Here is a 21,994-nt window from a genome sequence, read left to right as displayed (position 1 = left end):
GCTGTGTGCCAGAGACAGAAATGTTCAGTCACAGGCCAAGTGAGGTCAGAGCGCAGCCAGAGACCAGGGAGATGGAATTGACTGAGTGCTTTTCTCCAAAGGTGCACTGAGGAGTGGGGCCCCGAGCTCTTGGCTCTTCCGGGCCGGAGATTGGGAGGCTGCCATTTTCATTCCTGACCTCCACAGATCTACGGTAAATTTCAAGGAAGAAAAGCTCCCTAGAGCAAACCCGAGCAGATTACATAGCCTGGCCCCTGGCAAAGGTAGCTCAATCCTGACTTGGGCAAAGACATTTGAGAATCACTACAAGAGACCTCACCCCAAGAAGATCAGCAATAACATCCAGCCAAGCACAAGCTCACTGATCAAGGAGAACAGCCGAATTCCAAAGTGGGGGAAAGCAAAGCATGGAATTCATGGCTTTCTCTCCATGATTCTTTAGCCTTGCAAAGTTAAATTTTTTTAACTTTATTTCTTTCTTATTCTAATTTTTTAACTTTTCCTCTTTCCTCATTTAACATTTTTAACTAGTTTATCTTAACAATACCTTTCTTTAAAAAAACCTTTTTAAACACTCATTATAATAGTCATATTTTATCCTCCATTGTATCTAGCTTCATTTTGTGTACACATATGGGTTTTTTTTTTTTTTCTAAAAAATTTTGGGATACAATTTCTTCTGCTTTCTATAGATCAAAATATACCCTAAATCTAGCATAGGGCTTTGTTCTAGCCTCCAGCCTGAGCAAATTCTCTCCACTTTCTTTTTCTTTCTTTTTCCAACCAATTTATCTTATCAATTCCTTTTTTAGAATGTTATTTCTAATTTTCATCTTTACAGTCATATTCCATCCCTTCATCGTGGTTACCCTAGCTTTGTATATATATAAGGATTTCTTTCTTTAAAATTTTGGCAGGTAGTTTCTTCTAAGAGACCAAAATACACCCAAAATCAAGTGAGTGGCTCTGTTATATTCAACAGTCTAATATATATTTTTTTAATTTTTTTTAATTTCTTTTAATTTCCTCTTACCCCTTTCCTATTCCCCCAATTTGGGGTCTCTTCTGATTTGGTTAGCGTACATTTTTCTGGGGTCTTTGCCACCCTTTTAGTATTTTATTCTCTTGTTCATATATTCTTATCTGGATAAAATGTAAAGTGAAAGTGTCAGGATATAAAATCAATGCACAGAAATCAGTTGCATTTCTCTACACCAACAACAAGACAGAAGAAAGAGAAATTAAGGAGTCAGTCCCGTTTATAATTGCACCCCAAACCATAATATACCTAGGAATGAACCTAACCAAAGAGGCAAAGAATCTGTACTCAGAAACTATAAAGTACTCATGAAAGAAATGGAGGAAGATACAAAGAAATGGGAAAATGTTCTATACTCATGGATTGGAAGAACAAATATTGTGGAAAATGTCTATGCTACCTAAAGCAATCTACAGGTTTAATGCAATCCCTATCAAAATACCATCCATTTTTTTCAAAGAAATGGAACAAATAATCCTTAAATCTATATGGAACCAGAAAAGACCTTGAATAGTCAGAGGAATGTTGAAAAAGAAAGCCAAAGTTGGTGGCATCACAATTCCAGACTTCAAATTTGGTGGAAAAACTCACCACAAAAAAAAAAAAAAAAAAAAAAAAAAAAAAAAAGAACATGAGGCAGTACCGAAGGCTAGGGACCTATCAATACGGACATTAGTAATATATCAGATCTAGAGTTCAGAATGACGATTCTCAAGGTGCTACCTGGGTTCAAAAAGGCATGGAAGATATTAGAGAAACCCTGTCTGGAGAGATAAAAGCCCTTTCTGGAGAAAGAAAAGAACTAAAATCTAAACAAACTGAAATTTTAAAAAAAGGTATTAATGAGGTGCAATTAAAAATGGAGGCTCTCACTGCTAGGGTAAGTGATGAAGAAGAGACAATTAATGATATAGAAGACCAAATGACAGAGAATAAAGAAGCTGAACAAAACACACAAACAACTACTGGATCACAAGGGGAGAATTGGAGAGATAAGCAATACCATAAAATGGAACAATATTAGAATAATTGGGATTCCAGAAAAAGAAGTAAGAGAGAGGGGGACAGAAGGTATATTGGAGTGAATTATAGCAGAGAATTTCCCTAATATGGCAAAGGAAACAAGCATCAAAATCCAGGAGGCACAGAAATCAATATCAATAAAAATAGGTCCACACCCAGTCATCTAAAAGTTAAATTTACAAATCTTACTGACAACGAGAAAATCCTGAAAGCAGCTCCAGATAAGAAGTCTGCAAAATACAATGATAAAAATACTAAATTGGCAACAAACGTATCCACAGAGACCTGGTGGGCCAGAAAGAATTGGCATGATATATTCAGAGCACTAGATGAGAAAAACATACAGCCAAGAATACTATATCCAGCTATGCTATCATTGAAATATAAGGAGATATAAAAAGTTTCCAGGACAAACAAAAACCAAAAGAATTCATAAACACCAAACCAGCCCCACAGGAAATATTGAAAGGGGTCCTCTAAGCAAAGAGAGAGCCTAAAAGTAGTAGATCAGAAAGGAACAGAGATAATATACAGTAACAGTCACCTTACAGGCAATACTGCAGCACTAAATTCGTATCTCTCAATAGTTACCCTGAATGTAAATGGGCTAAATGCCCTGATCAAAAGACATAGGGTATCAGAATGGATAAAAAAACAAAACCCATCTATATGTTACCTACAAGAAACTCATTTTAGACCAGAAGACACCTCCCGATTCAAAGTGAGGGGGTGGAAAACAATTTACCATGCTAATGGGCATCAGAAGAAAGCTGGGGTGGCAATCCTTGTATCAGATCAATTAGACTTTAAACCAAAGACTATAATAAGAGATGAGGAAGGATCTGTCAAAGGATCTGTCCAACAAAAAGATCTAACAAATTTAAATATCTATACCGTTAACAGGGGAGCAGCCAACTATATGAACCAATTAATAACAAGATCAAAGAAACACACTGACAATAATACAATAAAAGTAGGGGACTTTAACACTCCCCTCACTGAAATGGACAGATCATCCAAGCAAAAGATCAACAAGGAAATAAAGGCCTTAAATGACACACTGGACCAGATGGATATCACAGATATATTCAGAACATTTCATCCCAAAGCAACACAACACATTCTTCTCTAGTGCACATGGAACATTCTCCAGAATAGATCATATCCTGGGTCACAAATCAGGTCTCAACTGGTATCAAAAGATTGGGATCATTCCCCGCATATTTTCAGACCACAATGCTCTGAAGCTAGAACTCAATCAGAAGAGGAAATTTGGAAAGAACCCAAATACATGGAGACTAAACAGCGTCCTTCTAAAGAATGAATGGGTCAACCAGGAAATTAAAGAAGAATTGAAAAAATTCATGGAAACAAATGATAATGAAAACACAACGGTTCAAAATCTGTGGGACACAGCAAAGGTAGTCCTGAGAGGAAAATATATAGCAGTACAAGCCTTTCTCAAGAAACAAGAAAGGTCTCAAGTACACAACCTAACCCTACACCTAAAGGAGCTGGAGAAAGAACAACAAAGAAACACTAAACCCAACAGGAGAAGAGAAATCATAAAGATCAGAGCAGAAATCAATGAACTAGAAACCAAAAAAACAATAGAACAAATCTAGAAGCTGGTTCTTTGAAAGAATTAATAAGATTGATAAACCCCTGGCCAGATTTATCAAAAAGAAAAGAGAAAGGACCCAAATAAATGAAATCATCAATGAAAGAGGAGAGATCATAACTAACACCAAAGAAATACAGACAATTATAAGAACATACTATGAGCAACTCTACGCCAACAAATTTGACAATCTGGAAGAAATGGATGCATTCCTAGAGACATATAAACTACCACAACTGAAGCAGGAAGAAATAGAAAACCTGAACAGGCCCATAACCAGTAAGGAGATGGAAGCAGTCATCTAAAATCTCCCAACATACAAGAGCCCAGGACCAGACGGCTTCCCAGAGGAATTCTACCAAACATTTAAAGAAGAATTAATACCAATTCTCCTGAAACTGTTCCAAAAAATAGAAATGGAAGGAAAACTTCCAAACTCATTTTATGGAGCCAGCATTACCTTGATTCCCACCCCAGACAAAGACTCCCTCAAAAAAGAGAATTACAGACCAATATCTTTGATGAACACAGATGTGAAAATTCTCACCAAAATACTAGCCAATAGGATCTAACAGTACATTAAAAGGATTATTCACCACGACCAAGTGGGATTTATTCCAGGGTTGCAAGGTTGGTTCAACAATACATTAATAAAAGAAAGAACAAGAACCATACGATACTCTCAATAGATGCTGAAAAAGCATTTGACAAAGTACAGCATCCTTTCTTGATCAAAATTCTTCAAAGTGTAGGGATAGAGGGTGCATACCTCAATATCATCAAAGCCATCTATGAAAAACCCACCGTGAATATCATTCTCAATGGAGAAAAACTGAGAGCTTTTCCACTAAGGTCAGGAACATGGCAGGGATGCCCATTATCACCATTGTGATTCAACATAGTACCAGAAGTCCTGACCTCAGCAATCAGACAACAAAAAGAAATTAAAGGCATCCAAATTGGCAAAGAAAAAGTCAAACTATGACTCTTTGCAGATGATACGATACTTTATGTGGAAAACCCAAAAGACTCCACTCTAAATCTGCTAGAAGTTGTACAGGAATTCAGTAAAGTGTCAGGATATAAAATCAATGCACAGAAATCAGTTGCATTTCTCTACACCAACAACAAGACAGAAGAAAGAGAAATTAAGGAGTCAGTCCCGTTTATAATTGCACCCCAAACCATAATATACCTAGGAATGAACTTAACCAAAGAGGCAAAGAATCTGTACTCAGAAACTATAAAGTACTCATGAAAGAAATGGAGGAAGATACAAAGAAATGGGAAAATGTTCTATACTCATGGATTGGAAGAACAAATATTGTGGAAAATGTCTATGCTACCTAAAGCAATCTACAGGTTTAATGCAATCCCTATCAAAATACCATCCATTTTTTTCAAAGAAATGGAACAAATAATCCTTAAATCTATATGGAACCAGAAAAGACCTTGAATAGTCAGAGGAATGTTGAAAAAGAAAGCCAAAGTTGGTGGCATCACAATTCCAGACTTCAAGCTCTATTACAAAGTTGTCATCATCAAGACAGTATGGTACTGGCACAAAAACAGATACATAGATCAATAGAACAGAATAGAGAGCTCAGAAATAGACCCTCAACTCTATGGTCAACTAATCTTCAACAAAGCAGGAAAGAATATCCAATGGAAAAAAGACAGTCTCTTCAACAAATGGTGTTGGGTAAATTGGACAGCCACATGCAGAAAAATGAAACTGGACAATTTCCTTACACCACACACAAAAAATAGACTCAAAATGGATGAAAGACCTCAATGTGAGAAAGGAATCCATCAAAATCCTTGAGGAGAACACAGGCAGCAACCTCTTCGACCTCAGCCGCAGCAACACCTTCCTAGGAACATCGCCAAAGACAAGGGAAGCAAGGGCAAAAATGAACTATTGGGACTTCATCAAGATCAAAAGCTTTTGCACAGCAAAGGAAATAGTTAACAAAACCAAAAGACAACTGACAGAATGGGAGAAGATATTTGCAAACGACATATCAGATAAAGGGCTAGTATCCAAAATCTATAAAGAACTTATCAAACTCAACATCCAAAGAACAAATAATCCAATCAAGAAATGGGAAGAAGACATGAACAGACATTTTTACAAAGAAGACATCCAGATGGCCAACAGATACATGAAAAAGTGCTCCATGTCACTCGGCATCAGGGAAATACAAATCAAAACCACAATGAGATACCACCTCATGCCAGTCAGAATGGCTAAAATTAAGAAGTCAGGAAATGACAGATGCTGGCAAGGATGCAGAGAAGGGGGAACCCTCCTACACTGTTGGTGGGAATGCAAGCTGGTGCAACCACTCTGGAAAACAGCATGGAGTTTCCTCAAAGAGTTGAAAATAGAGCTACCCTACAACCCAGCAATTCCACTACTGGGTATTTATCCTAAAGATACAAATGTAGTTATCTGAAGGGGCAGATGCACCTGAATGTTTATAGCAGCAATGTCCACAATAGCCAAACTATGGAAAGAACCTAGATATCCATCAACAGATTCATGGATAAAGAAGATGTGGTGTGTGTGTGTGTGTATATATATATATATATATATTCTTCTTTATTTTATATATATATATATATATACATATATATATATATAGTGTGTGTGTGTGTGTGTGTGTATATATATACATATATACATACAAATCTTGCCATTTCTAATGACATGGAGAGAACTAGAGGGTATTACGCTGAGCGATATGTCAATCAGAAAAAGAGAATTATCATATCATCTCCCTGATATGAGGAAATTTGAGAGGCTGAGTGGGCGGTCTGGGGGGTAGGGAAGGAATAAAATGAAACAAGATGGGATCTGGAGGGAGACAAACCGTAAGAGACTCTTTTTTTTTTTTTTTTTTAAGATTCATCTATTTGACAGAGAGAGATCACGAGTAAGCAGAGAGGCAGGTAGAGAGAGGAGGAAGCAGGCTCCCTGCCAAGCAGAGAGTCCGATGCGGGGCTCAATCCCAGGACCCCGAGATCATGACCTGAGCCGAAGGCAGAGGCTTAACCCACTGAGCCACCCAGGTGCCCCCGTAAGAGACTCTTAATCTCACAAAACAAACTGAGGGTTGCCGGGAGGAGGGGGGTATGGAGAGGATGGCTGGGTTAAGGACATTGGGGAGGGTATGTACTATGGTGAGTGCTATGAAGTGTGTAAGCCTGACAATCCACAGACCTGTACCCCTGGGGGAAATAATACATTATATGTTAATAAAAAAGGAATTAACAAAGCAAAACAAAACAAAACAAAAACAAACCAAAAAAGTGACAAACAGGAGAAGAGAAATAATGTAATTATCACATGCATGCAGTGCGCCAGACACTGGTACACAGTTAACCCGTAACAAATTATTCGATTTGCACAAAAATTCATTAGCATAAAGATTTTTGCTCATCATTTAACAGAAGAGCAAACAAAGGCCAGAGACATGAACTGATTTTCCCTGTATCATACAACGAACATTTTACTGCTGAGATGTGAACACTGGCCCGTGTAACTGCAAAACCCTTGCTTCCTCCACATTTAGTTGCCCTGCAAGGAAAAGGAGATACAGAGAAAGCACCAGAAAAGTAGTAGCTAAAATGACAGGAGAAGGTTAGTACAGCATCACAGACACTACCTAATGAGCAACTCCAAAATGGAGGGAATGGCTTCCAGTGAAAAATCTGCCTTTATATTCCTAGCATTCAGCCAAAAATAAGTACTCAAATATGTACTAAACTACAGGAACATCTCAAAAAGAATGAGAATGGGTGTTAAGAATATAGCGCACTGTTGGGGTGCCTGGGTGGCTCATTCGTTAAGCATCTGCCTTCGGCTCAGGTCATGATCCCAGGGTCCTGGGATGGAGCCTGGCATCATCGGGCTTCCTGCTCACCAGGAGGCCTGCTTCTCTCTCTCCCACTCCCTCTACTTATGTTCCTTCTCTTGCTGTCTCTCTCTTTGTGTCAAATAAATAAAATCTTAAAAAAAAAAAAAAACGAATATAGTGTACTGTCTAGAAAAATCACTGGTATCACCCCAAAGGGAAATTTTAGATAAAGAGTACTGTTTTTTTTATACATGATTAAATACTTCAGGAAATGATGAAAAAGAGGAAGGTGCACATGAAGACTAGCTCACAGATGGAAATAATAGACTAGCACAGAGTAAGGATTAACCAGATGGGTCCATGGATCAGGGTGTCTGGGTTTAAACCCTAACTTGGTATGTGTGTGACCTTGGTCAAGTTACTTAACTTCCCTGTACATCACTTTCCACATCATTAACATGGAGATAATTACCATAGTTCTGTCCCAAGGCTGTTACTGTAAGGAGTAAATGAGTTACTATATGTAGCACTGAAGAAAATGTCTGACACAGAGTCTTCAGTATTAACTAGACTTTCAAGAAGCTGGAGAGTGTAGGGAAGGAGTAAGGTTGGGAAATCTTGGGGAGAAGCAGAGTCAGGAAAAGAATACATTAAGGTAGAAAAGACTCAAGCATGTTTGTGGACATGGAGAGAAGGAGAGATTCAGGAAAGGTAAACGGAAACAGGAAGAAGCTGTGGGAAAGATGAACACATTTGGAGGAACTGGCCTTAAGAAAAGATAAAGAATACAAGTCCTGATACAATGAAGAGGTGGAGAGCAGGAGGAAACAGAGCAGATTTCAGGACGTAAAAGAAGAGGTGAGACAGCAAAGGTCACAGATTCCAAAGAAAGACCTCAGTCTCACTGAAGGAAGCAAAGGTAAGAGTGGGAATTTTTGCAGAGTAATGAAAAGATTTAGAAGAGAGATTCTTGAAAATTTCAAAAGGTTCACTAGAGATGCATAAAAGTAGAGTTAATACCGGTGAAGTGTGGGCTAAATTCAGAGAGGATTCAGGTATCAGCTTTTGGGACATTTTCAACACAAAGACTAGAGCCGGGTAAAATAGCGCCTGGGACAAGAAGTGTTGAGCCGGATCCAGAGCAAATTCCACTGACAGCCCAGCCCTACCCAGAGTTCTCCTTCACCACAGTCTAGGGGCATCACGTGCCTGCCACTAAACCAGCTTTTTCATAAACACCAGTCAATCAAAATCAATTAAAATAATCTCTTATATCATTTTATTACTTACGTAGTTTTCAGTTTTAACTAATGGCTAATGTAACCACGTACAGGAAAGTAACCGATTTCTGTTTTATTAACTACTGTGATTTTAAACAGCAAATAGCTTTTTGGTGAAATACAGCAGAGTTGTATCAACATGGCCAGGACCGGAGGAGATTATGCTGAGTGAAATAAGTCAAGCAGAGAGTCAATTACCATATGGTTTCACTTACTTGTGGAGCATAAGGAATAACACAGAGATGAAGTGAAGAGGAGAAGTGAGTTGGGGAAAATGAGAGGGATAGACAAACCATGAGAGACTGTGGACTCTGAGAAACAAACTGAGGGTTTTGGAGGAGAGTGGAGGGGGGGGGGTCGTTGAGTGAACCTGGTGGTAGGTATTAAGGAGGGCACGTATTGCATGGAGCACTGGGTGTGCTACATAAACAATGAATCTTGGAACACTGAAAAAATAATAGATAGATAAGTAAAGCCCCCCCCCAAAAAAGGAAAGAAATACAGCAGACTGAACATATATATTTATCTGTAGCCCCTCCCGAAACTCCTTAAAATAAATAAAGGAGTCATCATGTCATGGACAGAAAGAATGGGAGATTATATGACAACATGGAGATATTTATTTTAGAAAATGAAAAGTGGAGGATGCAGTCGAACTGACTTCCTATGAGGAAAAAAGTTCAACAAGAAACAAAGCGATGTGGGGCCCAGAACTTGAGAGAAGTTTAGGAAATGGAGGCACCAAGTACCTTGGAAGGTGACAGGTGAAGCATGAAACTAAAAATATGAGAATTCATTGTAAGTTTATTAAGGAGCAATCAGAACCCCAGTTCTTTGCTCCCAAGACAATGAAGCAAGGCAAACACCCCACATGATTAGAGATTCACCCTTTGAGAATACTGAACCAGAGAGACTTTCACTTCAAGGACACAAGGCAAACTGAAGGCTGCAGTGAGATGCGGAGCTGAAGACGGGATATTAAGTCAAAACTGCACAGTGCCCCATTCCTTTCTGCTCCCACCCCACACCCAACACAGGCAGCCAGGAAGGTTCACCACCCTTGCCACCTCCAGGCAAGAACAGAGAAAAACCAACCACCTGAGAGAAAAGACCAATGGACAGGCCCCATACATATGGGCTTCCTGATTAGTTTTTTTTTCTATCTCATACTTTAAAAAGAATACTTTCCACATTCAGTGTAATATTTCACTTGTTATGAAAGCATACAAAATCTGTCTGTTCTATCCCACTGATATGTACCAGTACTTAGAAGACTGCTAAGAACATATTAGGTGCTCAATAAATGTTTGAGGAATGAATTAAATGTATTTAACAACTATTGGACTCTCATGGAGATTCAAGCAACTCAAAAATATTCTCGCCGTATTTCGAGAGTATCATTTCGTGTCAGCTGTTGACAAAGGAAGTGTCCCTAACATCACCACATTTTACAGCTGAATTCCATTTCCCTGCACCTCAGTTTTAAAGATAAAAGGTACAACAGCTAACTTCTAAAATGAGCTGATATTAATGTTTCTTCTATTAGGAAAAAAAAGTGATGCCTATCATTTTATATTTATTTACACTGATTCCTAAAGAAAAGCACAAACGGTTTCCTTTAGAAAAAGACTGATTACAGACTACAGGAGAAATAAGCCAGATGGTCCCCCTAGTGGCCTAGAAAACTACCTCTCTCCGGAGTACCACCCCTCCCTAAGCAATCAACACCTAATAAAAATCCAGTCCTTGGGCGCCTGGGTGGCTCAGTGGGTTAAGCCGCTGCCTTCAGCTCAGGTCATGATCTCAGGGTCCTAGGATGGAGTCCCACATCGGGCTCTCTGCTCAGCGGAGAGCCTGCTTCCCTTCCTCTCTCTCTCTGCCTGCCTCTCTTGTGATCTCTCTCTGTCAAATAAATAAATAAAATCTTTAAAAAAAAAAAAAAATCCAGTCCTTGTAAAGCTGTAGATTCACGCGGACAAGACCCATTTGGTTGCATAGATACTGAAATGACTCCTCCACAGGGTTGTACAGTCATCAGAGAGGGAGAAGAACAAAGCAAGTGTCACAAGCTGAGCTGTGAAACATTACCTCCTAGCAGTAACTGAGTAACTGTGCTCCCCTTCTTCCTTTGTAACAGCTCCTGTGACTCCCAGGTTGTCCTGGAAATACCCATGCTCCGACATACGAGCACCTGTGGGCCCATGCACATGCGCACGTGCACACACACCTACACACGTGCACGCGTGCACACCGACACACACTCCTACCAGTCCCATGGATTGTGCATCTACAGGGTGTGGAACAAGGCTGCTAAGGAAGTCTCACTAATTTGTCTAAATATGTAAAAGTTATAATCAAACTAAAGAACTGTTAAATAAAATCTCTCCTATCCTCTTAAAAGGTCATAAATACCCTTCCATGGCAATACATTTTTTTTAAATGCGTAAAGCTATGATTTTTATATGACTGAACACAAACAAAATACCAAAGGCAACTAAAGTTAAGTATTATTGCATATCTGAGTATTTAATGATGGACCAGAATTGTTTGGAATGAATACCAGTAAAGATATCCCTAATGTATTTTAATTATTGGATTTTAATTATTCTGTAATTCTTTTGTTCTTCCTATATTCCAGTAAAATCACAAATCGTGCTATTATCATCTGGATTGTCAGATAATTTGCATTCTATTAATAGAATGTCAAATTAGACTACTTTTCTTAACTTGCTCTTAGTTTCTTATTACTTTCAATTTGAAAAAACTTGACTGTGTTGAAGCAGGAGCAACAAGAATCATCAACAAAATTCTTAAGGCAATACTTGAACTTAGACATGAACCATGAATCTTCCATATCCTGTTCAATTCTCACAATGGAGCATCTTGGTTAATTATTTTTATTATATAAAATATTAAAGAGTATTTTAATTTTATTATTGAAAGCACTATCATTTATATTACACTACCTACTATTAAAGCAATATCTAAAACTTTACGGCATTTCTTAAATTCTACCTCTTTCAATTCTTTTTAAAGCGATATAAAGAGAAAACTGAAAATAACGGTACATTACTCAGTTTAAGTCTCTCTTCATTTAAGACTATGCCTTCAACCAAAAGAGCCAGAAAGTAGACCCCATAAGAAATTAGTGTCAGGGCTATTTGTACGGTTCATTTCAAGGCCTGGTGCATGATTGTCATGCTGGAACACAACTTCTCTGTCTTCAGTTGGATTTCCCATTCCTAGAAGTGTATTTCCAGAATCCTAGTTTCATTACACTCTCTCACTAGATTTATAGCTTACCACTGTTTATAATTTCACAATTGATTCTTTTTTTTTAAGATTTTATTTATTAACTGATTTATTTAGAGGGACAGAGATCACAAGCAGGGTGGGGACGGACCAAGGGAAAGGGAGAATCTTAAGCAGACTCCACGCTGAGCACAGAGCCTAACACAGGGATCCTTCTCAGGACCCTAAGATCATGACCTGAGTGGAAATCAAGAGTCGGACGCTTAACTGACTGAGCCACCCTGTCGCCCTCCACAGTCATTTCTATTAATATTGACAGAATTGTGCCATTAGTCTCCAGCGTTGATGTCAGGAAGTCCAAAGTCATTTAGCTTCTAGTGCCCTTGTATGTATATAGCCCATTTGGTTAGTCTCAAAGATTTTAGAACATTCTTTTCTGAGATAGTTGTATGGCTGGCTCTTCTTTCTCATTCTCTAATTCTCTGCTGATCTCTGCAGGGATCTTTCTTGATCAAGGAAGCTCCTACATATCACTCCCACATCACCATTTTTTTTAAAGATTCCATTTATTTATTTCAGAGAGAGAGAGAAAGAGAGACAGAGAGAGTGTGAGCCTGAGTAGAGGGAGAGGCAGAGGGAGAGAAAGAGAAGCAGACCCCCTATTGAGCAGGGAGCCCAATACAGGGCTCAATCCCAAGACTCAGGGACCATGACCCAAGCCAAAGGCAGACACTTAACTAACAAGCCACCCAGGGACCCCCCACATCACCTTATTTTATTTACATCAAAGTACATATTGTTATGTGGTATTTTCTAGTTTTACTCTTTTCTATATTGTCCATTAAATAAACTCTAAGTTTTACAAGAATTCATGTGCTTCTGAATCCCCAGTGCCTAGGACAGTGAGCAGGTACTCAATAAATGGTTATTGGGTAAATGAACAAAAGCCCGTGTCCTAGCTTTACTTCCGGAAGTAGAGTAAGAATAGCTTTTCAATTGATATTTCTAAATTACGCAAAACAGGATCATGTGTAGGATGGTGTTTATATTTACTACAAACATGTCTTCTGGCAATAGTAAATTATAAATCAGGAGGAGCCCAAAAACTTTAAAATCGAACTTTTGAGCAGTTGAATTTATTTGTCCTCAGAAAGCAAAAGCCTCAGGCCAAATTATCTCTTTTCCTTACAAAAATTCATAGTTATTAGGTTAAAACTTAATGTCATCATCTTGATTCCAGTAGAGCAATGACCTAAAGAAGACACTCCAGCAAGGTATGCAAGCATGTAGGCTTCAGTATCAGATGACTTGGTCCTGATCCAAGCTTTGCCATGTAGGAGCTACCTGTCCCTGGGTTTGTTATTTAACCTCTTTAAGCTACAGTCTCCAAATTACGACTGTATTTATCTCCTAGGCTATGATGAGGGTACAAGCAGATCATTCATTTAAAATTCCAGGCAGAGTCCCTGAGCATTAATAAATGTTATCTATAATTATTGTAAGAAATTATCTATTTGAACATTTTCACATTCTTTGCAAAATCTTGGCTGAAAGTATCATTCATTACATTGCATGAAATAATTTCCTCTCTTAGCTCAGTGCTAACACAAAAATGCCTCTTCAAACACACTTGAGATGTTCCTTAATCAGGTGGGGCAAAATACATGACCGATGATGTTTTCTTTCCAGAAGGAAACTCAGGTCATTTGCCATAATAACCTCTTCCAGATACCTTTTTTCCTACTTTTTATTTTTTCTTAGCTGGCTTTCCTTGATTTTGTTTTCAATATTTCTTTTTTATATTGTGTTTAACTTTGTATCTTATGGCTCTACTATTTACCAAATGAGTGACCCTGGGGAACTTTTTTAACATCTGAAGTTCCACTTCCCTGGTCTGTCAAATGAGAATTGTTGTGAGCACCAATGATACCGTCAACTAGCACCCTTTTTCCATATCCGCTCCTCTACTCCATCCATATGCCCTTGCATCCGTCCAAGGGCCCAACCTTCCAGATTAATCTAGAAGTGGACATCTAATTCAAGCCCAACCAAGGAGACACTTCCCAGGAATTTTGGACTTAGGACTGAAAGAGTCTGGTCAGTTTCCTTCTAGTGACTGAAACTGCAAGACTTAAACCTCAGGAGTTGCTAGTGGCTGTTTCCCACACATGGAAGGAGCCAGTGCACAGCGAAAGAAAGAATGACTGTAAGCTATAGGGAGGAGGAAAACAGGAGTTCTAATGGTTCTAATGGTTCCTAAGTTCTTGCTCTTCTTATAGCCTTTCTGTTCCATGAGACAGCCTACTATCTTTCCAATAAAGTCTCCTTTCTGCATACATAATTTGGGTTTGATATCCAGCACTTGAAACCAAAGTAGTTCTAATATGTAGAAAATAAACTATTTTGAATAATTGTTATGAAAAATTAACAAGAGGGGCACCCAGGTGCCTCAGTAGGTTAAGCGTCTGCCTTGGGCTCAGGTCATGATCCCAAGGTCCGGGGATCAAGCCCCAATTCAAGGCTCCTAGCTCAGTGGGGAGCTGCTTCTCCCTCTGCTGCTCTCCCCCTACTTGTACGTGCTCTCTCTCTATGTCAAATAAATAAATAAAATCTTTTTTTAAAAAATTAAAAGTAAAAGTAAAAGAAATAAAACAATTAAGTGCCTAGCATACTACCTGGCATATAATATTCACTCAAGAAAAGATACCTATTGGGGCACCTCGGTAGCTCAGTGGGTTAAAGTCTCTGCCTTCGGCTCGGGTCATGATCCCAGGGTCCTGGGATCGAGCCCCACATCCGGCTCTCTGCTCAGCAGTGAGCCTGCTTCCCTTCCTCTCTTTCTGCCTGCCTCTCCGCCTAGTTGTGATCTCTGTCGAATAAACAAATAAAATCTTTTTTAAAAAGAAAGAAAGAAAGAAAGAACTGATACCTATTAACATTATTTAGAAGATGGAGGTACAAATTCTAAATCAATTAATTAATGAACACAATTTTAATAGCTTATAAATCTTTTTTTTCTTGCAGTTTCAAAATTACTCAAAGGGATTCTTTGGTTTGGGATCTTGAAAGAATTGCAAAGTAAGAGAAATGCTCTGATTAAGTTTGCTACAAATCACTATATAAATCTAAGTAACTCATACATATACTTAAATAATCTTAGAGGATAATAAAGTCTCAGATCCAGTAACCCTCCATTTCTTACTTAACTCACTTGTTCAGGATAAATATATGGAGAAAAATTAGAAAAAGAATACAGACTAACATTCCACATATCCATCATACACAAGAATAAGTCAGACACATTTAAGTGTCTAAAATACTGATTTGGCTGCATTCACAGAAGTCTTCAGATTTTATAAGGGATGCAATATAGCAAAGAAAAAAATGGAATCACCATACCTGTAGAGATACCACGCTGACGTTATCAAAATGGATATGTCCATTAGGCTCTGTGACAGCTGGATTTGCATAACACGTCACACCATTGATGGCAGGTAATGTTTTAGGTTGATGAGTTTTCTCATGAGAAGGACCAAAGTCATCATTTCTAAAGTGAGTGTGATCATTCTACATGAAAAAAATTTAAAAAGTAAGAGGAGATTATAAGAATAAAAAATGATGGCTCACACAAAGTAGAGAGTTTAGTGCTTTTTATTTGTAAGAGAAAAGTCACAAATCTATTCAATATATAATCTTTTTAGACTTATAAATGTATCTTCATTTATTATGTTATGTTTTCTCATGTTAGGGTATATATGCCTTCTTATTTTGATGAACACGAATACAGATTGTGCACATTTTTCTTGACATTAAATTACTGGTATTATTCAAAATTCTACACTGTGAATCGTTTCTCTTATATTTATGAATATACTGACTCTTTTCTTTCTCCTCACATTCACAAGTCTAATAACTGAGCTGTTCACGTAATTATAATAAAGTTCCTGAGGCACCAGGGTGGCTCAGTCAGTTAAGCATCCGACTCTTGATTTCAGGTCAAGCTATGATCTCAGGGTTGTGAGATGGAGCTCTGTGGCAGGCTCTGCACTGGGCATGGAGCCTGCCTGAGATTCTCTCTCTCTCTCTCTTTCTAACAAAAAAAAAAAAAAAAAAAGAATAAAATTCTTGCCTTATTTGTCTATAAAGCTATATAAAGTAGCTTTTAGGGGTCAAGCAAACATTTTCAATAAAGTCTATTTACCTGACCATATGTCTTTAATAACATCTTAAGCACTCTTTCAAAAAAGAAAAGCAAGTAAAATCCACCAAACACAGCAACTGCCTTCTCAACATAGTTGTCACTTTTGGGATTGAATCCAAATGCCTGAGAGAGAAAAAAAAATCAGGTAAAACAAGTAATTTAACTGGAAAACAATAAATCTTTCAGTATACAATTTTCATCAAAGTTCTAAGTCTATCTTCAGATCAGGTAATATGGGGAATTTAACCACCAAAATGACAAAACAAAAACTCTGAAACTTAAGTAACCAAACTGTAAGAGATCATACAGGAGTCTTATAACCAGAAGAAGTTTTATTACTAAAACCCCTGGAGTATCTTATAGTTTCCTGACTATAAGATAGTTTCCTACCTTCAGCAATATTTACCTTGAAAGAGAAAGCTTTTCATAGTAAAGGAGAAGCACTGACTCCCACCTAGATAATATTAGATATGACTAATAAAGAAAAATGAGATACTGATAATCCGTTTTCTCTAAAAGTAATATACTTGTCCATTATATCTGGATTCAAATTTTTAAAGCAAATATGACAAACCATTTGGATTACTGTTTTCCCAAGAGAGATCCTTTTAAACCCAGAGGAGCCTGGTTGGCCCTAAAGAGATAAAGAACTCCAGGGCTGGGCCCACAAATGAAGAAGAAAAGACTTCTTTCACACCCACACATACCCATGAGAATGAAATAATGTACGGTTTAAAGGACACAGGGCAAGAGGGAGGGTTTGAAATTATGAAGAGTCCAGGTTTTCCTTACCAGACAAGACACACAAACTTAAATAAAAGCTGCAATGAACATCTGAGGACACTTTGTGGTATCTCTTCAATAAATCTGACACTGCAGGCTCTTCAGAAAATAAATAAATAATAAAAGTATGTAGAAAAATTAAGTTTGCCAAATGCAAGACAAAATAAAGTTTCAGGCCCTCAGAGGTGTCCCAGAGCTGTCTGGGCACGTCCTGGTGGCTGGCCTCCTAGAATATTAATTTTATCTCTGACACTGATATCCCCTGTAGCTTGAGACAAGCTTTTTCATCTACTGTGATTCAGCTCTCTCTTCTCCAACGCTATCAACCAGACCACAAAATGCTGGGAGAATTATGGAGCCTTAAAATGTGCAAAGTGCTAAAACATCTAAAAGGAACAATTATTCACAGAAACAAACAGCCAAGATCCTTACCTCTGGAATAAGCTGGAAAATGGCATTTGAAAATAGAGTCCCAATAGCCAGACCCACGAAAAAGGTCAAAACCTTAGGGAAGTAAGATTTCTTAAGCAGTGGAGTCAAAATCAATCCGAGGAGAGATGCCAGATTAATAACTGTCACCGACACAAATCCATATCCCCAAACTGCAGATCAGAAGTAAAGAGCAGAAATTAATCAGAGCAATGAAGCCAAATGAAGTCTTACTGTACAAGAAGCCTGAAACAACTTTTTCTTTAAAAGCTTGAAACAGATCTTCTTTAAAATAACAAGATCTTCTCAACAAAAATTATGCAGAAAACTGTGAACATAAATGCAGAATAATAAATATTAATAGTAATACTGCTTATACTATCATCAGCCCTAAACCACTCAAAGGCTCAAAGAATTTTCTAGCTTGCAGGAAATGGGGAAGACATCTGGAATGGTGACAAACCACCTAAACTCCAGAGGCTCCAAGTCACCTACTTTCATCTGTAGCTCAAAGCCTGGTTTGAATCTCAGCCTTTCAGAGGAATATAGAGGCTGTGTGAGTTTCAGGGGGAAAGTACAAAGTGAAGGGTGGAGGGTAGGGGTGGAGATGGGTGGGTAGGAGTTAGCTTCAAGGTGACCAGAGTTACTGACACTGCGGTTGTCATAATCACTGGTCTGCAGGATCCTGTGGAGTGCACTTCCTTGGGAAGGCAGCACCTCGGCCCTCCAGCTGGGGCCCCCAGGACTTGGACTCAGCCCGGTGCAGTGAGCACTCAGGAGGGGAGCACGTGAGAACCAGGGAGTAGCTTGTGTTGACCAACTCTCCCAGATCAGGGAGAATATATCCTGTGCAATGAGGGCTCTGATGACAGAAGGAGGTGGCGAGTCTTTTGACTCTCTGTCCTGTAAGATCTGGTACCCAATAGGTGCTTAATACTGCTTACAATGAAATGAATGAATGTTATCCTAAGCTCTACAGCGAGTGGCGTGTGTGACCTCCATTTCCCCAATTATCCTGGAGTGGAGGTTGGTTTAAGGACACAATGGGAATGCAAGCAAAGCATACCCAGGACATCTACGGTCAGCAGTGCAGGCCCCGGAACCGCCCAAAATGGCTTTACCTCCGCCCCACTCGCTGTGCATGAAGGACAGCGTGAAAGATGAGGAAGCTGCCTCTGCCCTGTCGCTTCTTTAAAATGCCCAGAAAACACTTTTAAATGTTAGACCCCTTTCTTTATGACACTCTCGGTGGAGTACTGTAGCAACACCTAACGCTAATGAGTATTTGCCACTGCCAGATACATGCTAAGAAACTGGCATGTAGGGATGCCTGGGTGGCTCCGCCGGTTAGGCAGCTGCCTTCTGCTCTGGTCATGATCCCGGGGTCCTGGGATGGAGCCCCACATTGGACTCCCTGCTCAGCGGGGAGTCGGCTTCTCTCTCTCCCTCTGCCTGCTGCTCCCCCTGCTTGTGCTCTCTCTCCCTCTCACTCTGTCAAATAAATAAAATCTTGAAAGAGGGAGAGAAAGAAAGGAAAAAAGAAAAACAGAAAGGAAACCGATAGGTATTCATGAATTTGATCCTCACAAAACTCTGTGAGGTAAGGACTACTATATCCTTCCCCACACAGTTGAGGAAACCAAAGCACACAGAGCTCCAGTGAGACGCCCGAGCCATGCAGACAGAAAGCTGGATTTTGAACACAGGCAGTCTGGCTCTAGGGCTGACATACGTGAGCAATATGCTTCATTACTCCCACAGAGACATTCTAGTTTTTAAAAAAACCAAGGGACTCAGCGAAACTGCAGATATTTTATATTGTGCTTCATGAATATAAGGTTGCTCACCATTATTCTAGCTCAAGGGACTCTATCTACAAATAAACAACCTTAGCAAATGCTTATGGAGCCACACAGATAGACGTAACCATGGTTCCTGCCAACGAGGAGCCTAGATCTTCTGCTTGGGGAACTGGGAAATGCGTAGGCACATACGCACACAAAGCAATACAGGTTGTCTATGATGCATACCAAATAAAACGAACAGAGAGTAAACATTCCTGTTTCCACGAGAATCGTCACAGCACTGACCATGACTTTATCTTCCCCAGATGCTTTCCTATCAGTTCCAGACCCCTGATCAGGCCCTGCAAAGTCATCTCATTGGAACTAGGAAGGTCCACCTCATTCCCGTTTACTACCTTATCACCCAAAACAATACTATCTACTCCCCTCAGACTCTCCGCTTCGAGAAAACTCGCAATCCCACCTCTCCCTCCACGGTATAGCGATGCGTAGTTTTCCTTTAACACGAAGAGCCTTCTGTCCCTTCACTAGCCTACATGCACTCATTCATTCAACAGATATTCATAATCTCATCAAGTAACAAGATATGTAATACTGAAACTGAAATAAAAACACTAAGAAGTTTCTCAGTACCAGACTGAGTCAAAATTGCATATACATATGAAACACATCGCCTTCCCCTTAGAAATCTGGGACCCCCGCAGATAGCAGAGACATTACAATCAGTTTCAATATCTCACCCACACCAGTCAATTTCATAGATGATTGACGACTAAATCCTATCAGTTTTGCTTGAGACATATCTCACTCCAGCTTCTCCGTCCTCCTTGCCAATGCCTTGAGTTCAGGCCTTCATCAGCGCTCACTCCCTCTTCTGACGCTTTATGACAGTCTTCTCCCCCTACATGACATGACCACCAACCAGACTCACTATCCTAAAACACAACTTGGATCATCTCATGTCCCTACTAGAGACTGCTGTTCATAAACAGACTCCCACACAACTTTTCCAGTGTTATTTACACACTTCTCAACATGGCCTTTATGCTAACACAATGCTTTCCAAGTACAGAATTACCTTTACTTGTAGTTCTTTATCTGAAAACATCTTTCCATCTTCCTTGCCTGAGAAACTCACAGGTGTTTCTCTAAGTCGACTCCAAAACATCTTCTCTAGAGCTTTCCCAGCTCCTCCAGGCAGCTGTCTCTCACTCCACAGGCTTCCCATGGCTTTTTGGTTAAAGTTAATTGGACCACATACCATGTTTATAAAATCCTTATATCATGACTCCTTTGAATTAGTTTTACTTTGGTTTTTCTTGTCTTTGAGTGAACTCAGGATTGGCTCTATATTAAGTGAACAGTTACCTCAAGAATCCAGTGCCTTTCCATACTTAAAAATAATTTATTTGTGGGAAAAGAAGAGGCTTACATAGGGAGCAGGAAATGGAGTGAACCTAGGAACACATGTCTAAGAGGAGGGAAGACATAGTCTTCCTTCTCTGTGCCAGGCACTATTTCAGACATTTTCATATATTAACTAATTTGATACCCCCAACAATTCTAGGAGGAACGTACTATAATTATATCCATTTGACAGATGAGACAACTGAGGCACAGAGATATTGAATAAATTGCTCAACACAGCTGCACACACAACTGCACATCTTAAAATAAAACAAAAGCGTACACCAAATAAAGGCAATGTAGTGTCAAATTAAACATCTTAGATTAGTAATAATGAGTACTTCACCAGGTTCCCTAATTCTCCAGAAATTTTTCTATCTTTTCTCCTAACCTGTCCCACCCACTCCAGCCCCACTTCATTTCCTAAGACAATGTGTACCCTAAGAGGAATTTCTGTCCTTATTGGGTCTCTGTCCAAATATTTGGTGCCTGTCTAATCTTGTAACTTAGAACTATTGATTTTCCATTTTATGGCTCTGCAGTATTGACCCTGGAGTGCTCTCACTTCCTGCTTCCCAATTCTCTGATCCTACCCTCCCCGTTCCTAAGATAAAGAAAACCTGGAATTAAGGTTAAAAACATTCTGAATGTCAGTCACTAAGCTGCACAAGTAGAAGACTTGCTTTTTCTGAAGCTTCATCTCCCACGTCCAGAATTATGTACGTGGTAGATATATTTTATTTAACAGATGTATATATAGGGCCTAACTACATGCTATATTATATTCTACACACTTTACAAATATTAAGTTATCAATCATTATAGTAACCTTATGATAAAGATACTGTTTCAGATAAGAAAACAGAGGTATAAAGACATAGTCATGTGGGGGCGCCTGGGTGGCTCAGTGGTTTAAGCCGCTGCCTTCGGCTCAGGTCATGATCTCAGGGTCCTAGGATCGAGTCCCACATCGGGCTCTCTGCTTAGCAGGGAGCCTGCTTCCCTCTCACTCTCTCTGCCTGCCTCTCTGCCTACTTGTGATCTCCCTCTGTCAAATAAATATATAAAATCTTTTAAAAAAAAAAAAAAAGACATAGCCATGTGCCCAACATAGCTGGAAAATTATAGAGCTGGGATTTGGGCCCAGGTAGGCTGGCTTCAGAACTTACCTTTTTCATGTTATACACTATTAAATGTTGGTATGTAAAACATTTTCTGAATTTACTTTTAAATATAAAATGCAAATCATATTAAACAAACTTGTAGAGATACAAACATATTCCTATGCAGT

At 39.1% G+C, this 21,994-nt stretch overlaps 1 protein-coding gene across 1 annotated transcript in view; it reads right to left on the bottom strand.

Moving 5' to 3' along the window:
- The window catches only part of SLC39A8 (solute carrier family 39 member 8), an 80,243-nt gene that overhangs the window by 32,780 nt on the left and 25,469 nt on the right, over positions 1-21,994 (bottom strand). Inside the window, exons 3-5 of the mRNA XM_045998497.1 lie at positions 17,495-17,664; positions 16,280-16,402; positions 15,478-15,645 (exon numbers count right to left, since the gene is read on the bottom strand). Coding sequence (XP_045854453.1) covers positions 15,478-15,645; positions 16,280-16,402; positions 17,495-17,664 — 461 coding nt within the window. The remainder of the gene's footprint in view (positions 1-15,477; positions 15,646-16,279; positions 16,403-17,494; positions 17,665-21,994) is intronic.

The sequence above is a fragment of the Meles meles genome, chromosome 2, assembly GCF_922984935.1.
Source record: "Meles meles chromosome 2, mMelMel3.1 paternal haplotype, whole genome shotgun sequence".
Classification (NCBI taxonomy): Eukaryota; Metazoa; Chordata; class Mammalia; order Carnivora; family Mustelidae; genus Meles; species Meles meles.
Note: the sequence above shows the minus strand (reverse complement) of the source record. Positions and strands in the feature narration are given on the sequence as shown.